Genomic DNA, 19,819 nt, shown 5'->3' on the forward strand with positions numbered 1-19,819 from the left:
ATAAATGCTGAACCGAGAGCTCTGCACGGCCAGGCAAAGCCATCACCGCAGAGATTCCTGGCACATCTGCGCCACCTAGTGGAAGAAACCGCACACTGCAAACCTCAGCTGACTATATATATATATATATATACACACACAATTCAATGCACATTACAGTATCTTGTACAGATAAACATACGAGCAACACAACAAAAAAAAGGTGCCAAGAAATAGAGCCCTCACCCCCCCCCCCCCCCCCCAAATGTATTAAGGCCTCATTCCCACGTTCATTAGCGTTTCAGAACCGTAAATTATGTCTGAAATAGCTGCAAACTGTAAAAAAAATAAAAAGGTTTGTACGGCATCGGTAATCCAGAATTTTTGCTGATTCACAAAAAATGGGAAGGTGATAATTAAAGGAGGAGTCCCAAGAAACTAAAAAATGAGAGTAAGGCGGGTGTCTGTGTGTGGGAACATAATAAAGTATACTCGCCTATCCTCCCCGCAGCAGCGCTTCCGTAACTTACTGACAGCCGGCAGCCTCCTGCAGCTCCCTGCAGCTGCAACATTATGTCCCGCTCAGCCAATCAGTGACTGGGGCGGGACCCTGACTGGCAATGTTGCAGCTGGAGGAACTGGGTACATGACATACCCAGATGCCAGCTGAAAAAGACAGCCCGCTGCATTTTTTTCCCTTTTAATAAAAAATTAAAGACGCTCCCTTAGACTTCTATGGGTGAATCCGTGCCAAAATTACGGCCCATAATAGGATGTACCCTAATTTTTTGCAGCACAGATTGCTGATCCGTACAACTACAGATAGTTTGAACAGCCCAATAGGAGTCAACAGAGATAAATTAACAGAATACGCGCAGCACAGCACAGCTCGCACAGCAATGCTCCACCACATTGGAATTGCTCAATACTACAGCATCAGCTTTGTGGAACGGAGGTCACCTTTACTATTAGTTACCTCAAGACGGAAATAAAGTGACAGTTAAATGAAAGTCAAGTGAAAGTGAATTACAAGTGAGTCCTGTGCAATTTGGCAAGCCCAGTGTGCGGACATGTGAGCATCACACCTGCAATACAACCACAGCAAGGCATCCGCCACATGCAGCAGGGCCAGCAAGGCATCCGCCACATGCAGCAGGGCCAGCAAGGCATCCGCCACATGCAGCAGGGCCAGCAAGGCATCCGCCACATGCAGCAGGGCCAGCAAGGCATCCGCCACATGCAGCAGGGCCAGCAAGGCATCCGCCACATGCAGCAGGGCCAGCAAGGCATCCGCCACATGCAGCAGGGCCAGCAAGGCATCCGCCACATGCAGCAGGGCCAGCAAGGCATCCGCCACATGCAGCAGGGCCAGCAAGGCATCCGCCACATGCAGCAGGGCCAGCAAGGCATCCGCCACATGCAGCAGGGCCAGCAAGGCATCCGCCACATGCAGCAGGGCCAGCAAGGCATCCGCCACATGCAGCAGGGCCAGCAAGGCATCCGCCACATGCAGCAGGGCCAGCAAGGCATCCGCCACATGCAGCAGGGCCAGCAAGGCATCCGCCACATGCAGCAGGGCCAGCAAGGCATCCGCCACATGCAGCAGGGCCAGCAAGGCATCCGCCACATGCAGCAGGGCCAGCAAGGCATCCGCCACATGCAGCAGGCCCAGCAAGGCATCCCCCACATGCAGCAAGCACAGCAACGCATCCACAACATGCCGGCTTTTCACAGTATGGATTTAGTGTGAACAGAAAAACATATATAAAAAGAGGCGACACAGTTACCTTGGAGTGTGTGATGGAGATTGTATCCACCCAAACCCGCCAGCCGCCCCACTCATATTTTATGGCATGGTAAAGAAGGATGCGAAAGATGGCGTACACCATCTCTGTTATCTTCTGCTCCTCTGTGTTTTGGGGACTGAAATAGCACAAAGACAACATCCATTCCTGCCAGACCGAGCACTGAAGCAAACTCCTGCGGACGAAACAAACAGAACATATCAAAAGGAACAAAATGGAAAATCAAGCCCTGTTCACATGCGAGACGGAAACTTTGTTTAGATTCCACAAATTTGCAAGTCCCTGGCAGGCTGTATCTGCAACATTGTAGCTTCTTTGTAATGCTGGGAGAAGTAATCACAGTGAGTCACACACAGATATTTGTGTCTTCAGCAAAAAGCTGCAGCTACGAACTGGGGGAAGGAGACTGAATAGATAATAACAAGTATGGAAGGAATTGTTAGTGGGCAGCAACATATCATATGTTATGTTTGAGTGGAACTTTAAAGAAAACCTGTCACCCCCGTGCAGGGGCAGAGCCCAGCCGACCCCCCCCCCCCCCCCCCGAATGCAGACCCTGTCCTGCTGCCGAGAAATCCCCGTCCGAAGCCACGCGCTCACCACAGACTAGTCCGACGTCCATAGAGAATGACTGGAGCAGTCATTCTCTATGGGCATCGGACTCATCTCTGGTGAGCAAGCAAGCAAGCGCGTGGCTTCAGACGGGGATATCTCGCCGGCGGGACTGGCTTCGGGATCGGGACTTTGTGGAAGCAGTAAGTATAAGGGTCTGCACCGGGAAGGGGGGGGGGGGGTCGGCCATGGCACAGGGGGGGTTGACAGGTTCTCTTTAACTGCTGTAGTAGTGAACACAAAATGTTGGGACGTGTTCTACCAGATGGCAGGATTATGTATCTGTTACATCCCACTCATTTCTATTCCATACTACCACTACTATACAGACCAAGCCACCTACAGATAGCCACCTACAGATAGCCACCTACCTTCTGTTCTCTCTGCTGTTATTAAAGAGTTTGATCATATCGGAGAGGAACATCCTCCTCACCTCCATCACCTCTTGGGAATGAAGAGAATTCCGAAGGAGAGTAGCGATAACTTTAAGAATCACTGGGGAAAAGAATTATAAGAATAAAATTTTTACAAAACACTGAGGTAATACTAGCAAGAAAACGGCTTATGTGTCCAGGTGCAGAACACCGGGGTACAATCATTTCACATACAAGTTAAAAGGGGTTGTTCACCCAAAAAAGAGAAGATCTTTCAAATCAATTGGTGCCAGAAAGTGTCAGATTTGCAATTTACGTCTATTAAAATATCTCCAGTCTTCTGGTACTTTTCAGCTGCTGTATGCCTGCAGGAAGTGGTGTATTCTCTCCCGTCTCTCCCTACATGACAGTAGACTTAAAGGGTAAAGTGTCACCTAGATCAGATCTTATTGATCAGAGCAACATACTTTGTTTTCTAATCTGCTTTTATTTTCAGGCTGTAAGTTCTTTACTTCGTTTTTTGTACATTAGGATATGGCCGCCATCTTGCTTCAGCCGTTTATAACAGCACTTAGAATATGCTTTACACCAAGTCCCATGGACATAGGCAGCAATGGACAGGAGCTGTCCCATTAGAATAAAGGGGAAAGATGTCTGGGCATGACCTGTGACCTTTACAGAAGTCTATACACAGGGAGGAGGCGGCAATGTTTACTGTCTTATCAATCTACCGGTGTAAGCTTTCAGGTAAATCCTGTACAGATTACTTTCCAGCAGCCGTCCCCTGATCACAGACAAAACAGGACGTAGCAGCTTAGTTTAAAAAAAAAAAAACAATTCCAAAAACAATTCCAAAAACATGTCTAACATAAAAAAGCCTTAGGAGACAGCGATTTTAAATTTTTTCATTTTCGTTTTTCACTCCTCGCATTCTAATATCCATAATTCTTTCATTTTATCACCAAAAAAGTCATAGGACGGCTTATATTTTTGCAAAACTAAATTTACTTTGCAATTACAACTTTTATTTTACCATAAAACACATGGCGGGATGGGAAAAAAATTCTTTGCGAGGTAAAATTGAAAAAAAAAAAAAAAAAACTGGCTTTAATCCATGGTGGTCTAGTAGCTGGATTGCCCCCTCCCCAATAAGAGATCTTATTAAAAAAGTAAAAAACAATTAACAAAAAATATATATATTTAAAGGGGAACTCCAGATAAGAAAAACTTGTTTTCTATTAAAAGTACATTAAAAGTTCTATAGATGTCTATACAATGTATTACTGTATCTGTACCGTTCTGCCACACTGGTAGCTGATAGAAATCCAGGAAGTGAAAAAAAAAAAAAATGGCCCTTGTGCCAATTCACATTGTCTCCTGCTCCTTCTGCTCTCCCACCTTAGGAGACAAATCTTCCATGCCTCTGTCTCACATTGTGTGTGTTTGCTGAGCACAGGCTGATGATGCAGACAGGGGGCAGGGTGTGATGTCACAGGAGGCGGGGCTGGATCCCCCAATCCCTTGAGTGATCCACCATCTCTAACCAGCCAGAAGCAGCTGCTGCACTAATTTTACTGATTGTAATGGGTGGGGTCTGTGATGATCACATGAGGGAAAGCATTACATTCTGGGAAATGCTAAACCAGGAAGGACAGAACCACAAACAGAGCAACCCCCCCCACCATCACCAAACAAATGGATTTTTGGTAGTTTCAAAACTGGGATCGACAGGTAAGTAATGCTGTATGCTTCTGCAGGAGTTTCATTTTTTTAACCTCTACCTGGAGTTCCCCTTTAATATCACCGCATGCTGAATTGGTTGAACTATTAAGTTATCACATTCTTGGTTTGCTGCTGCTCTGGACAGTTTCTGACATGGACAGAGATGGCAGCAGAGAGCACTGTATCAGACTGGTGAGAATACACCACTTCCTGCAGGATATGCAGCAGCTGATAAGTACTGGAAGACTGGAGATTTTTAAATAGAAGTAAATTACAAATCTATGCAACTTTTTAAAACCAGTTGATTTATAAGAGAAAGATTTTCGCCGGAGTCCTTTTTCAGATATAAAAACAGGATCTAAGAGGTCATTTCATGCAGACGTGTCCTTCGGGCCGTGCCGCTAAGAAGCGACAGCCCTCTGCATTTGAATAAAATGATTTCTTCCCATACAAAGTCTAATATGCTAAATGTCATTGGTGGAGACATCATAGCAAACTATGCAGCATGTAAATACCCCCCAAATCTCACAATCATAAAGACTCGCCGGCAACCAACAGAATCTGTGAAAGTGGCTAAAAGTATTATTCATGCAGCGCAGACGCCGAGCACCAGGTCAATATTATCAAAACTCAGGAAGACAAACAGCAGGAACCCGGGCGGCAGCGAATCAGGAAGATTGTCGCAGCTCACGGGGAGCGGAGCTGTCAGTCCACCAGACACTTTCTATATGTGAAGATTCAAGATTAAAAGAAAATAAAACCCCACTGAAAATTTCTGCCACATAACACGCTGATTCATTCCAAACACTCCGTTAAATCCTGTGAACACCAGAATATTGCCAACAAAAACGCCAGATGAAGAGAGGGCGAGAGGATTCATCATTTCCATCGGAAACTTTGCAGCCAAATAAATCTGACGATGCAAAATCTCCAATCCTGCACTCCGTTTAGTGCAAGTTTAATGGTTACATATAACGTACACAAAAACATGCACAACCACCTTGTGTGCCAAGTTTCTTTTTTTTTTTTTTTTTTTTAATGCAGCAGATTTAATTTCTTTTTTTTTTTTTTTTTTTTTTAATGGAAGTCAATGGAAAACAGATCCAAACGGATGCATCCTTAATTTTTTTTTTTAATATAAAACATATACATTAAACAGACTACAAAAAAATGCTGTGTGAACTTGGCCATAGTTTGGTTAAAGGAGAGATACTTTTTATTAAAGTACTGTAATGCCCCTAAAAAGTTATACAAATCACCAATATACACTTATTACGGGGAATGCTTATAAAGTGCTTTTTTCCCTGCACTTACTACTACATCAAGGCTTCACTTCCTGGATAACATGGTGAAGTCACTTCCTGGATAACATGGTGAAGTCACTTCCTGGGTAACATGGTGAAGTCACTTCCTGGATAACATGGTGAAGTCACTTCCTGGATAACATGGTGAAGTCACTTCCTGGATAACATGGTGATGTCACTTCCTGGATAACATGGTGATGTCACTTCCTGGATAATATGGTGATGTCACTTCCTGGATAACATGGTGAAGTCACTTCCTAGATAACATGGTGATGTCACGACTCCCAGAGCTGTGCAGGCTGTGGCTGCTGGAGAGGATGATGGTAGGGGGACACTGAGGGACACAAGGCACTTGAGGGACACTGAGCATCCCCCTGCCATCATCCTCTCCAGCAGCCGCAGCCTGCACAGCTCTGGGAGTCGTGACATCACCATGGTATCCAGGAAGTGACATCACCACGATATCAAGGAAGTGACGTCACCATGGTATACAGGAAGTGACATCACCATGGTATCCAGGAAGTGAAGTCTTGATGCAGTAGTAAGTGCTGGGAAGAAAGCACTTTATGTGTATAATGGGGATTTGTATGACTTTTGGGGGGCAATACACCTTGTAATCCGGGAAGGGACATCACCATGTTATCCAGGAAGTGAAGCCTTGATGCAGTAGTAAGTGCTGGGGAAAAAAAGCACTTTGTGTGTATATTGGGGATTTGAATAACTTTTGGGGGGCAATACAATACTTAAATAAAAATTTTCGCCGGACTTAAGGATTTTCAAGCCCCACTATTTTATTCGATTGTTTACTAAAATCTACAATCAAGAATAATGGAGATTCACCAATTAATGCCAGTGTTCAGCATAGATCATTGGTCACGTCTTATACCGTCTAAGGGTATTTCCAGGTTTATTTTCACCTGAGTGGTTAAGCAGCACAGTTTTCTTCCAAGCACATAAATAGGAAAGCTTAAAAATTTGGAGCTTTTCTTAAGAAACATAGAAGATTGTCGGCAGAAAAAGACCACTGGGTCCATCTAGTCGCCCTTTTAGTATTTTCTTTCTTATTATCTTAGGATAGATGTATGTCTATCCCAGGCGTGTTTAAATTCTGTTATTGTAGATTTACCAACCACCTCTGCTGGAAGTTTGTTCCAGGTATCTACTACTCTTTCAGTAAAATAATATTTTCTCACGTTGCTTCTGATTTTTCCCCCAACTAATCTCTCACTGTGTCCTCTTGTTCTTGAGCTCAGTTTTTTACTAAAAACACTCCCCTCCTGAACCTTATTTATTCATTTAACATACTTAAAGGTTTTAATCATGTCCCCCCTTTCCCTTCTTTCCTCCAGACTATACAGATACAAATCCTTAAGTCTTTCCTGATATGGTTTATGCCTCACACCCTCCACCATTTTTGTAGCCAGTCTTTGGACACGTTCTATTTTATCAATGTCCTTTGTTAGGTGAGGTCTCCAGAACTGGACACAGTATTCCAGATGTGGCCTCACCAGAGCTCTATACAGCGGGATCACAATCTCCCTCTTCCTACTGGTTATACCTCTAGCTATACACCCCAGCATGCATATATATATATATATACACACACACACACACATATTATATAATATATTACACACACACTCATTTTAAGGCTGTCAGAAATCACTACCCCTAAATCCTTCTCTTCTGAAGTCTTTTCAAACACAGTACTGCAGATGTGATACCCTGATAGAGGATTCCTCCTCCCCAAGTGCATTATTTTACATTTGGAAACGTTGAACTTCAATTTCCAATGTTTAGACACTTATCTAGCAAAGCTAAATCGTTTTCCATATTACTAACACCTCCAGGAATATCAACCCTATTGCACACTTTTGTGTTGTCAGCAAACAGACAAACTTTACCCACCAACCCTTCTCCTATGTCACTATCCTTACCTACCAAAGCCTTCCCCTATGTCACTTACAAACATATTAAAAAGAATAGGACCCAGAACAGACCCTTGAGGCACACCACATGTAACCAGTCTCTGCTCGGAATATTCACCATTAACAACAACCCTCTGATATCTCTCCTTCAGCCAACCACAAATCCACTGAACTATCCAGGGATTAAGTCCAATTTTCTCCAACTTCTCTATCAGCTCTTTATGGGGAACTGTATCTGCGGCTTTGCTGAAGTCCAGATAGGCAATATCCCCGGCACCTTCATCCAGTAATTTTGTGACATAATCAAAGAAATCAATGAGATTAGTCTGACATGATCGGCCCTCAGTAAAGCCATGCTGGTTTGGATCCATCACATTGTTGATTCTTAGGTGATCCATTATCTTCTTTTTTAGAAGAGTTTCCATCATTTTCACTACTACAGATGTCAGGCTCACTGGCCTGTAGTTACTGGGCTCTTCTCTACTCCCCTTCTTGTGGATTGGTATAACATTGGCCGTTCTCCAATCATCGGGGACATCTCTTGTTAGCAGGGATTGGATATACAGATCTGTCAGGGGGGCAGCAATCACAGATCTGAGTTCTTTAAGAACCCTGGGATGGATCCCATCTGGACCCATCGCCTTATTCAGCTTTAAACGGGCAAGTTCCTCTGCAACTTCAGCCTCTGAAAATACTGGAGCTGAACCCATATAACTGGAGGCAATGTTGTGTCCAACCATCCTGTGATTGTGAAGGCTTCTCCTTCTGAAAACACTGAGCAAAAGTAACTATTCAAATAGTTAAGGCAGCTTTATACACATAAGTGGGCATGCTGTAAAAGTTAGTAAGTTCAAACTGTACTTTAAAATGTGGAACCACAGGGTTGACCTACAAGGTTATGTGCACACTGTATTTTGAGCTTCAAAAAAAAAAAAAAGTCAGTTTTTACAGGCATAATGGGGCTCATTTACTAAGATGGCTGACATCAATCATGGAAAACCCATCAAAAAATGGCAGTTTAATAAATATGTCGGATGTGGAGGGTTTTAAAGGACACACTCTTATGGGTGTGTTGGTTTTTAGTGATTTTTGTGGTGCATGATGTTAGTAAATTGTTGATATTAGTAATCAGACAGGGAAAGAAAACTGTAAAAAAACACCAATTTTCTGACAAACATTAGTAAACCAGGGCCAATGAGTCCAACTTTTAGGTGTTCTTTTTGGTATTAACAGTTGTTGGTTTTTTTTAGCTATTTTGTTAGCATATTTGGAAACATTAGGGATTTTTTTAGCTACAGCAAATGTGAATAAGTAATCTGCAAACTGACTACTTGGAGGCAAGAAAAGTTCCTTATGGAAAGAAATGTCATAACCGTACAGAGACGAAAACCAGTATAAACAGTATTAATGTATATGATTATTATGTATGTCTCACTATAAACCCAAGGGCAGGGTTCTCATCCGGCTAAAAATAAAGGGTCAAACGGGTCAAAAATCATTAGGGTCAAAAAAACATTAAGATCAAAAGTATTTAATAAAGTTGATGGATCGGTGACAGCCTGTGCAGCAGGAGGGGTCGGCATTGGATTATCTCCGTGTGCACCTTAATAAACTGAAGGGTCCGCAAAAGTCAGGTCACATTGTGAGCAGCATTGACCTAGTCGTCCTTTTACACTGAGCGATTATCATTCTAATCTGCACAATAGCGATCGCATTCTAGAGATTATCTGCTTGTGTAAACACAGCGAACAATTCAGCGATGAACAAGTAATCTTTAAAGTGGTTCTCCAGCGCTACAAAAACATGGCCGCTTTCTTCAAGAGACAGCACCGCTCTTGTCTCCAGTTTGGTTGCAAGATTTGCAACTTTGTTCCATTGAAGTGAATAGAACTTAATTGTAAACCACAGCTGACCTGGAGACAAGAGCAGTGCTGTCTCTGGGAGACAGTGGACATGTTTTTGTAGCGCTGGATAACCCCTTTAGGACAAAGTAAAAGCCCAGACCATTATCTTTACTTACAGGGATTTTGAATCTTGACGGAGGAGTCTGGGTCGGGGTGCTGCTTATGTATCACCTGGGTGCTAATTTGTTCTATGAGAATCTGAAAAAAAAAAATTACTGTTTTATTGATGCACAGTATGTTATATCCAGGAACTTTTATTGTCCAGTGGACGTACTCCTTTGCAGCACTGTACACCTTTGGACAACAGCTGTTCTATCGAGTGTCAAACAACGGCCGTTGTTACATTAAAAGCTGCATTAAAATCAATGCACATTGGCAGGAAATAATTGCCATGTCAAATATTTTCAGGGCCGTTGTTCAATACACTGCGTGAAGAACAGCCGTCGTTTGAGTTGACTTCAATGTAACACATTCTCATTGTTACAAATGACATGAAGGGCTGTTTTTGTAATTGAAAACAACGGCCACCCTTGTCATAAAAAGTATGTTGAGTGAACATGGCCTTAAAAGGACAACTCCAAGCAAAATGTATTTTTTAATATGCTATTACATAAGGAAAGTTAGACAAATTCCTTATATACACTAATTATGGGAAATGCACATATACTGCTATTTCCTTCAATTTAGTAGATCTGGCAGGCCTCAGTTTCTCTAAAAAACTGTGATGTCACAAATCAGGTGTAATTCATATTAAGTGTCCAGCAGGGGGTGCAGTATATTGAGAAATGACATTGTAAGAATAACTAGGGACTTACTCATGCTTTATTCACAAAATACAGCTATAGTGGCCCCCCCCCCAACCTCCCCCCGCCATCGAGTGTAAAAGTAACCCCCCCCCCCCCAGGACCCCCAATTTCCCATAATTAGTGTATATTAGTAATTTTTCTAACTCTCCTTATGTAATAACATATTAAAAAATACATTTTTGGTAATGCAATTGACTCACTATATTAGTATACACCGTGCGTTGATATGCTCACTGGTATTGTATACAAAAATATAAATGCTGCTAGGTGTGTGGGGGACACCCTATATTCCCACAATTATACAGATCATAGACTAAACATATAGATACACCCAGCCCAGACTATTAGTGGGTTAGTCAGAATAAGGAGGGGCAAGATTATATAGGTGACAAATACCTGTATAGAAGGTGAATATAACTTGCATGGATGCAAATATCAGTGGAATGGACTTCGGCTGAACTCAATTGATATTGGCATCCATGCAAGCTACATTTTGCCTGGAATTTTGTCCTTTAATGGGGGGGGGGGGGACTAACAGCTGGGGATGGTGTATCACACTGATGCTCCTGGTTCCTGACTCTTCTTGCTTCCCGAGAGATGCCAACACCACAGGAACTTTTTTTTTTTTAACCTATGTTCTCCCCTTTACTATTCTTAGTTGTTATTCCACCCATTTGTATAGTTACCAGGTAGAGATGACCTCCTTCTCTCCCAGGGACACCCAGGCACTAGTAAACCATAAGCACCACATGTTTCTGTATAAACCCTTCCCCTCAACTTGCCCCATCGCCTTAGGGAAACCTAGAAGAAAAACTTCTAATTTAATCTACAATCATACCTACCATAGTGACATGGATGAACACACATACACATAGTAAAAACACACCCCACATGCATAAATGGTAAAAAGGTGCTTATAAAGCAAATGTGGAAGATGATGAACAGGAAATTACCTCAAATAAAACATTGTACGTAGTAATTGTGATGGGTTTTGCTTCTAGCATTAACCTCTCGGCCAACAGAGAGAATAACCCATGGCCCTGCATCACCTCCACTTTTCTCCTGCAGCAAAATAAAAAATTTGTAAATGTAAAAAGACAGATATAAAAAGTATCATCAGATACACAACACATAACACCTGCGGCCACAAAAAGCTAAATAGTAAAACCACTGGATAAATACTGCGACCGAAAAGGACTTTAGTGCTCAGCGCCAGACAGCAGCTGCCCAGGCCAATACAACCATGGTATGCCATAAAAGAGGGACATGTTCAGGCTTTGTTCACACTGTCTTTTTCAGTAAAATAACAGCCATTATTTTCAATTTTCAAAAAACGGCTGTTAGTCACACAATGCACAGAACAGCCATTGTTCACAGCGGCTGTCAAATTATTGTTTAGGACATTTAATAGCGGCCGTTTAGCCAACAACTGCTGTTATTTTATGTTGTTTACACACAGATTTTTTTTTTTTGGCCGTTCTTTGGCCATCTTTTTAATAAAATTCAATGGACCTTTAATAAAAGCCAAACCCAAATGGGTGTTGAACACGGCCATCATTCAGCCTAACCTTAAATAATGGGCCAACAAAAGTATGTTGGCCCAAATGGACGCCACAATAGTATGTTAAACCCTCCAAGTCCTCATTACGGCTGTGGATGAGCAGTAAATCATGTGAGTGAAATGTATGCATACGGTAATATTGTCACACTGTGTATTACAGACGTCCTGAATACAGTTGTACACATGATAATCTGCACACCCTGTGTGACATGAAGCAAGTTTTATTATTTTCTCTAGTTGCTGGTTTTATCAGTGCATTTATATGAAACAAATCCCGATGATAGAATGCGTCCAATGCAATGCTTATGCTGTGTAAGTAACCTGTGCTAGAGGAACTCTCCCAATATATGCTGGAGACCATCGAAACTTACTTTGGTGACAAATGCTTCAAAAAGTATCCCAGGACTTTCAATGCTTGGACTCGGATTCCTTCACTCTTTGACGCCAGCAGTTTATAAACAACCCTTTAATAAGTAAATCAATAGATTAGTATTTTAGCAATACAGGAATTGCAGGTAACTAAAAAAAAAAACAGAACTCATGCATATTGCACCTTAATCCATTTCTTTGATCAAAAGCGGGAATCATTGAATTTGGGTGTTCAGACATCAGTGCAACAAGTAACTGCAGAACATCCATCAGGTTGTCATCCTACATAAAAAAGGGAAAGAATTAACAGGAAATGTGCAGAACAGGTTTTAAATCCAATAAGTAAATGCTATAACTGTACCCAGTGACTGATGAAGAACATCGATAGTGGAAGTATATAAGCAAACAATGCCACATGGATGATGGGACTATACAGTATAAGCAAACAATGCCACCTAGTGGATAAGCTGCACATTACGACCATTTCATCACAACAAAAACTTTTCATTTTACTTACTTCATGAATTGTCAGAAGATAATTGAGGATTGCCTGCAACTCATCTTCTTTCACTCCATAATCCTGTAAGGAAATAAAATAAATAATATTAAGACTATCAATCGCACATGTAGGTTTAAAGTATGCAATATGAAAGAGTTCTTCTGCGCAAAAAATAGTAATTCTGCCAATAAACAATAGTCAGGCGAGTTGAAGCTATTTCCCTCAAAGTCTCACAGATCTGTTTGTGATTTGTTCCCCATCTATGTCAGATTATTGGATTAGATGCTGCCACATTCCACAACACTTTAAATTAAAAAGTGTCTTTTGGACAGAAATACACGGTAACTTTTTTTTCTTTTTTTAATAAATCCCTAGTGTTTTGAAAACTGATAAGTTACAGTGAACTTTGAAATGATTTCTTTGGCAGCGACCATAGCGATCCCAAGCTGTATCCATTACCTTCATTACCAACTGCTTGATAAAGATGAGCAGAAACGCTCGGAGTGCCAGGATCTCCTTGTGGTTCGGACGAGGTCCGTCTACGGCAACAGAGAAACAAAAAAATTAACATTAAGGATACATGTTAAAAGAGCACCCGAGTCTATTCTATATGGCAACATACCCAATCCCTTTGCAACGATCCCACTCCGGTCCTGGGGATTTACAATCCAGTAGTAATATTTCAGAGTGTGCATCACAAGGAGGACGGTCCCAATTCTCCGCACTGCATTGTATATGTTAACTGTGCTGATGAAGTCAGTGGACATGTAGGTGTACAACGCCAACTGTACCTATCAATGAAAAAAACAACAGCGCTATTCAGATGTTTGTACCAAATAAAAAGCTTTTTGTGCCCCAAATCAATAAAAAAAAAAAAAAAAAATATTTAGCGTTGCAGCCGGCAGGGGGAAAACTGATTTCAAGTATGCACTTACCTCTCCCCGTGCCCCTGGTTAGCAGCTGGAGCAGCCACGGGACCCCACTGGAAGTCATTTTCCCCCTAGTCGTAACAACGTCCTGACTGTCCCAGGTGATGGACATCACACTCAGCCAGTCAGTGACTGGAGCAGCGTCCCACCCCAATCACTGATTGGCTGGGCGGCCAGTCAATCATCCGGGTAGTGATGTGGACACCTGCATCTGCGCCCACCACTCACAGCGGGCACAAGGAAAGGTAATTGCGTATATGAAATTAATCCCCTCCCCCCCCCCCTTCCCCCCAGCGGCTTTAAGCAAACGCTGGACTTCTCCTTAAAAAGAAAATGCAGTCTAATCTCCAGGCAGCAGGTTGTACGGCTGGAGGTTGTGTAGAAGTTGTTCCAGGATAACTAGTCATTAGTGTTGAGCGGATCTGTCAGAATGTTCGGGTTCTGCAAAGTAATCCCAACCTGATGATTCCCTGTGGCTACAGAAGTTGCATGCCGCCCTAGGGAGTCCTGAACAACAAGGATCCAGCCTATGGCAGTCGCGGAAGCCCGAGGGCAGCATCCAACTTCTGCAGCCACAGGGAATCTAATGCTGAGAGTTCAGGTTTGAATAACATTGCAGAACCCGAACATTCTGACAGATCCGCTCAACACATTTATTTGTGTAAAACGCTGCTCATTCTGGGCCAAGTAGTCAGGAGGGTTGTCCTACTCCTCTTGCTTTCTGTACCAAGCAGGACCGCCCTCTGACTACCTAACCGAGAGTGAGCAGAGACTGACCTGAATCACAAGTTACCACAGAAACTCTACCGAAAAACTGTTATATGCAGCTGGCAGATTAGACGCCATTTTCAACATAACAAAGTCCCTTTAATTCTACTGCCACAATAAAACCCTCTAGGTGCTACATGATGGGCATCTCCACTTATAGAATTAGTGTTAATAACACAAAAGGTAAAGGATTTGCTTAAAAACACTGTTGTGGTGGGAATATTTTGGCCGTGATTGAGCGATGATGTAACCTGATGAAGGTTTATGCAGAAATAAGAAGGGAGCTGCCTGTTCAGGTATCGCATTTATTAATCACAGCGGAGAGAGTCACACAGGGGTGAGTGGATATCAGGGAATGTTCTTCCACTTACCTTAGCAGGTGTATGAATCCATATTGCTGGGTTGAGTAAAATGTGATCACACAACTGTTTCAGCAGGGGGATGCCATTCTGCAGAGTGCTCAGGTATTTAGAGAACGCCAGGCTGAGTTCTAATACGGCTAAAGTTACATGTGATTTGGAAGACTGCCGGGAAATATAGAGCAGAAAATAAATCCTCTACTCTACGTACACACATATATACATACATACACACACACACATATTATATATATATATATATATATATATATATATATATATATATATATATATATATATCTCTATTTGTATATATGTTTTAATGGGACTACGGGTTGTTGTGAATGAATAAAAAATTTGGATCAAAAAGATGGTTGATTTATAGGGTTATTATAGGAATAATACATTAAAAGGGACCCTATATAGTATTTTGGATAAAATCCATTTTGAGGTTTTAATATAGGTTATATATTTTGTGTAATGCGTATGGCCACCTTAATGACCCTATACACTTTATAATTTTGTTCGCCATACCGGCTGCTCGTGGTGGGTTCGGCTGTCAGTACGGAGTGTATGGGGCTATCCCGACCATCCACTGACAGATTATGTCGGTTGAGATAGGGGTCGGATGTGATGAAAAATCACTTCCAGACCCATTTGTTCTTAAAGAGAAAAGCCCCAGTGAGAGCAAGCTAGCTATTACACATTCATCTCAAGAGGACAGAGTCGGTCTATTGCAGTCCATGTCCATGAGGCTTGCTGTAAAGCAGGTGACTAACTGCTGTTAAGAACAGCCCAGGCAATATACAGCCGCCATAATAACAATGTACAAAAAGTGAAATAAAAAGTTACTGTCAGAAAATAGAAACATATTAGAATAAAAGAACAAGTTTTAGTATCTGACTCAAATCAGTAACAAAAAATTTAGAAAATACATTTCCTTTAAGAGATCAACATCAGATTAGTGAGGGTCTAACTAGCACCATCACTTATTAAAGAGGCCACAGCTCCTCAAATAGAAGAGATATGTAGGAAGCTACAGTAGCGGGTACAGTCATTACTAACTGTCAAAGCCCCTTCATTGTAATGATCGGAGAGACCCTGAGCATTGGACCCCACAGACCTGACACTGGTGACCTACGCTATGAATAGGTTATAATTCACTATTTCTGGAACACCCTTGAGTTAAACAGTCATATCCAGTTTACGCACAATGCATGAATCGCTATTCCTTTTAGGAGTCAAAAAGGTCACCACAAACTACTAATATCCAAAACCGTCCTTAGGCGACTATGGAAAATGCTGAAATCTAAAACTATGTCAAAGTCACTTTAATGTAAAATCTTACAGAATCCCCCAAAACATACACTAACCCCTGCAGGAAAGTGCATAATATTATTAATGGAGTCGAGGGGGAAAATAGTGAAAACAGAGACCAAGGGGAAAAAAAAAAATCATACTAACTGTTCCTTTTAGACACTATCAAGTTTTCTGCCGAAAAAGGGGTTGTATTTAAAGGGACAGTGTCATCAGAAAATGACTTCTTGTTAAATAATCTTTTTATGTTATTTTTGGTGACATTTTTTCTAATTTTCAATTTTTCTCTCTATATTATATAATAATCCTGATATCTTGCAGTTCTCATTCCCACCACTGGGGCTAAAACTAAGCTGTAAAGCGAGTCACTAAAGGCTGTTAACAGCAGCACAGCCAATATGGCTGCCCCCATAACAATGTACAAAAGGTGAAATTAAAAAAAATGAAAGTCAGAAAAGCTCCAGCACTGGGGTCCCCTGTCCGTCACTCCGGTTTGTGGTCCCCCAGCCACTTCCTAGTCTCAGCGGGGATCTGGGCCATACTGTGTCAGCCCCGCTCCGCCAGTCAGCGGCCATAGCGGGGTCCTGCGTTATGTGAAGCCACCTCCTCTCAGTCTCACTTGAAAAAAATATCCGATACCGGACTTCCCCTTTAACACAGTGGTACTCTATCCCATACATACAAACGGAGTTATTTTTGAAGCATATGCATGGATTTTTTTCACCCTTCATTAGGAAACAAAGGACGGATAACTGCAACAGAAGTCTGCTTGGTGTAAAGATGAGCTTGCAGTGCAAACAGAAGATTTTATTAATGCAAGTCATTCTAATCCCATAAAAGCAGATACCTAGATCATCTGAAGGAGCCCTTACCTTCTCAAGACTATACCCGATCACAAGGAAGCCCTTTGAAGAGAGCATCTGTTCTTGCATAGCGAGAGAGTTTTTCAGCAACTCCAAAATGAAGGCCAAGAGAGTAGAGCTGGGAAGGAAGACAACAAAATTACTGATTTATGTAAGAAGGAAAATTGTATATAGAATTATAACAAACATTTTCAGTATCAAAACCTCATTGTTTGCCGACAAAAAAAGTTATTAGCCATTTCCCTAGTACTTTGCATTTTACTTTATGAGGTGTTCCCATCACATCATTCCCAGGTGACTTGCTGAGAAGTGAGGGACTACTTATGTCCGGTGCACTAACGTCCCTGCAGGTCCTCTTCCTGTCCACACAACATTATGTATTTTTCAAGTGTCCGTTTTTTTGCTTTTTTTTGTTCTGCTATCTGCCCCATCTCCAACCCGGCAATCAAACCCCTGGATATGCCTGGGTGCAGGACTCCCAAAGTAGCATTCTGACACAATATACTCCTTGACATTAATTCACAAGCATAAAACCAAGCGACGTGTTTCAGTGCTGGACTAGCACCTTCCTCAGGCTCCCCCTGCAGCGAGTACAGAGCAAGGTTTTATGCGTGTGAATAAACGTCCAGAAATATATAGACAGTCAGTGTCCGGGTGCTTCTTTGTGGGTCATGCACCCAGGCATAGCCAGTGGTTTGAGGATGGAGATGGGGCAGACAGCAGTACACAAAAGAAATTCACTAAAAACTTTAAAGAAACTTCAACTAATGAGCACAGATGAATACATACAAGACACTTCGAGCTCTCCAGAACACCACCAGAGATACCATACCACAGCCAAACTCTTATCCAGGACCCAGAGAAACAAGACAAAGAGGCTCTTACCAGACAGAAGTGTCAATGTGATCAGACCCGTATTGCTTATAATCCAGCTGAGCGAAAAGAGGGAAGAGAACCTGCACCCCTCCAATGGAGTGCATGGCACTTTGAATCGAGTGGGTTAAAACGGCCTTCACATCCTAAGGTAACAAATATTAAAAAAGCAATGTTATACAGGAAACGGAGCAATACGCTTGATTTACACCACAATATGCAGACAAGGCCGAGTTTCTGGGCAAATAAAGCCAAAACTTCTGAGGACACCGACTCTGTGGTACCAGTGTGGGATGGTGACAGAACGACGTCTAGCAACAATGTCCGATTTACCAGCTTACCAGAGAGATTTTCAAAAAATTGTTCCTGTCATATGCCAAAACTTCTGACAAGTCACAAAGACAGACATGCTGAAAGGTTGGATTGGTTTGGATCTGGGTGCCAAGACCAGCAGCATTCCCTAGAGCGAGCCGGGAGAATCATGCTGCTAAGCCTTCACTCCAGGTCTCTCTGCTGTACGAGATGGATTGTATAGAAATACTATGGAGCCTATCTCCTGCAGACAAGAGGACAGGGAGAGAAGAGCATGGTTGACTGCTTCTCCCTTCTCATTCTAATAATCGCAGGGGTCTCAGACCTCAGGATTCCAACCAGACAAAAATTTTTTACATGTCTTTGACGTATCAACATTTTTTTCTTTAAATAGCAGAAGTTAAACACTTTCCTATTGAAAGATGGTGAAATGGGCAAAGTTTTACATTTTTAAGGCTATGTTCACACACTCAACTATTTTCGGGGGAAAAATACGGACGTTTTCCATTAAAACAATGGCCGTTCTTTTCATAATGCAATGAAATGCATTGACGTCAATGCAACAATAGCTGCTATTTTCACACAATGTACTGAACAATGGCCGTTTTATTAATTTCAATGCCTTTCATTGCAGTATGAAAAGAACAGCCATTGTTTTAATGGGAAACAACGTCCGTTCTTTTCAATAGTAGAGTGTGTCCTTAAAATGTAAAACTTTGCCCATTTCACCAGCTTTAAATAGGGAAGTGTTGAACTTTCTTCAGAAGAGACAATTCCTAAAATAACAGAAACTAAAAAAGGAGGAAAGGAAAGAAAACCTCTAATTTCCTCTGCGATTCCTGGACAGCAACGTCTGTATAAAAAGCAATTCCTCATCTCTCTAACAGGCCGTGGTATTGTTTCTGCCAATTCCGCCAGGCCATGAAATCCACAACAAGCAGATCCGGTACAGAACAGAATAGTCAGGGACTGTACCTGCAGCATCAAGGCGTGGGGGGAATGGACAAATATCGAGGCGTTATCTTTGGGAGACGATTCCAGGCAGAGCTGAGCATCTGTAGCTCTCGGGTTGTATGTGAATGCGATTGAAGCGGACAGCTTGCCGTCATACAGCAGCAATTTGTGGTGTTCTGCAAGAAAGAGGTCACTTTCTGCCTTGAATTTAAATGTGCCCTGAAATAAAATGAGGATCGAGTCAGAACAATAAATGACACGTTATTGTTACACATTTACATTCAGTTGTTATAAAGAGGACACAATATAACATTCCAAAAAGAACATGTAAGAGGGAGAAAATCATCCAGTACATACCATCCATCCATATAATCATCATACATACATCATCCAGCACACATGCATATCATCCAGCACATATACATATCACCCAACACGCATACATATCATCCATACATACATCATACATAATCCATAAATCATCATCCAGTACACATATATATCACCCAACACACATACATATCATCCAGTACACATACATATCATCCAGTACACATACATATCATCCAATACACATACAT

The 19,819-nt window shown here is 41.9% G+C and overlaps 1 protein-coding gene across 2 annotated transcripts in view; it reads right to left on the reverse strand.

Annotated features, from left to right (window-relative positions):
* The window catches only part of LRBA (LPS responsive beige-like anchor protein), a 384,885-nt gene that overhangs the window by 325,590 nt on the left and 39,476 nt on the right, over nucleotides 1-19,819 (reverse strand). For both annotated transcript variants that reach the window (XM_069978673.1, XM_069978674.1), the window contains exons 9-21: nucleotides 19,260-19,457; nucleotides 17,985-18,118; nucleotides 17,109-17,217; nucleotides 14,932-15,084; nucleotides 13,486-13,654; nucleotides 13,323-13,402; nucleotides 12,882-12,944; nucleotides 12,549-12,646; nucleotides 12,367-12,459; nucleotides 11,388-11,496; nucleotides 9,745-9,826; nucleotides 2,768-2,891; nucleotides 1,767-1,959 (exon numbers count right to left, since the gene is read on the reverse strand). In XM_069978673.1, coding sequence (XP_069834774.1) covers nucleotides 1,767-1,959; nucleotides 2,768-2,891; nucleotides 9,745-9,826; nucleotides 11,388-11,496; nucleotides 12,367-12,459; nucleotides 12,549-12,646; nucleotides 12,882-12,944; nucleotides 13,323-13,402; nucleotides 13,486-13,654; nucleotides 14,932-15,084; nucleotides 17,109-17,217; nucleotides 17,985-18,118; nucleotides 19,260-19,457 — 1,605 coding nt within the window. The remainder of the gene's footprint in view (nucleotides 1-1,766; nucleotides 1,960-2,767; nucleotides 2,892-9,744; nucleotides 9,827-11,387; nucleotides 11,497-12,366; nucleotides 12,460-12,548; nucleotides 12,647-12,881; nucleotides 12,945-13,322; nucleotides 13,403-13,485; nucleotides 13,655-14,931; nucleotides 15,085-17,108; nucleotides 17,218-17,984; nucleotides 18,119-19,259; nucleotides 19,458-19,819) is intronic.

Source organism: Dendropsophus ebraccatus, chromosome 7, assembly GCF_027789765.1.
Source record: "Dendropsophus ebraccatus isolate aDenEbr1 chromosome 7, aDenEbr1.pat, whole genome shotgun sequence".
NCBI classification, from domain to species: Eukaryota; Metazoa; Chordata; class Amphibia; order Anura; family Hylidae; genus Dendropsophus; species Dendropsophus ebraccatus.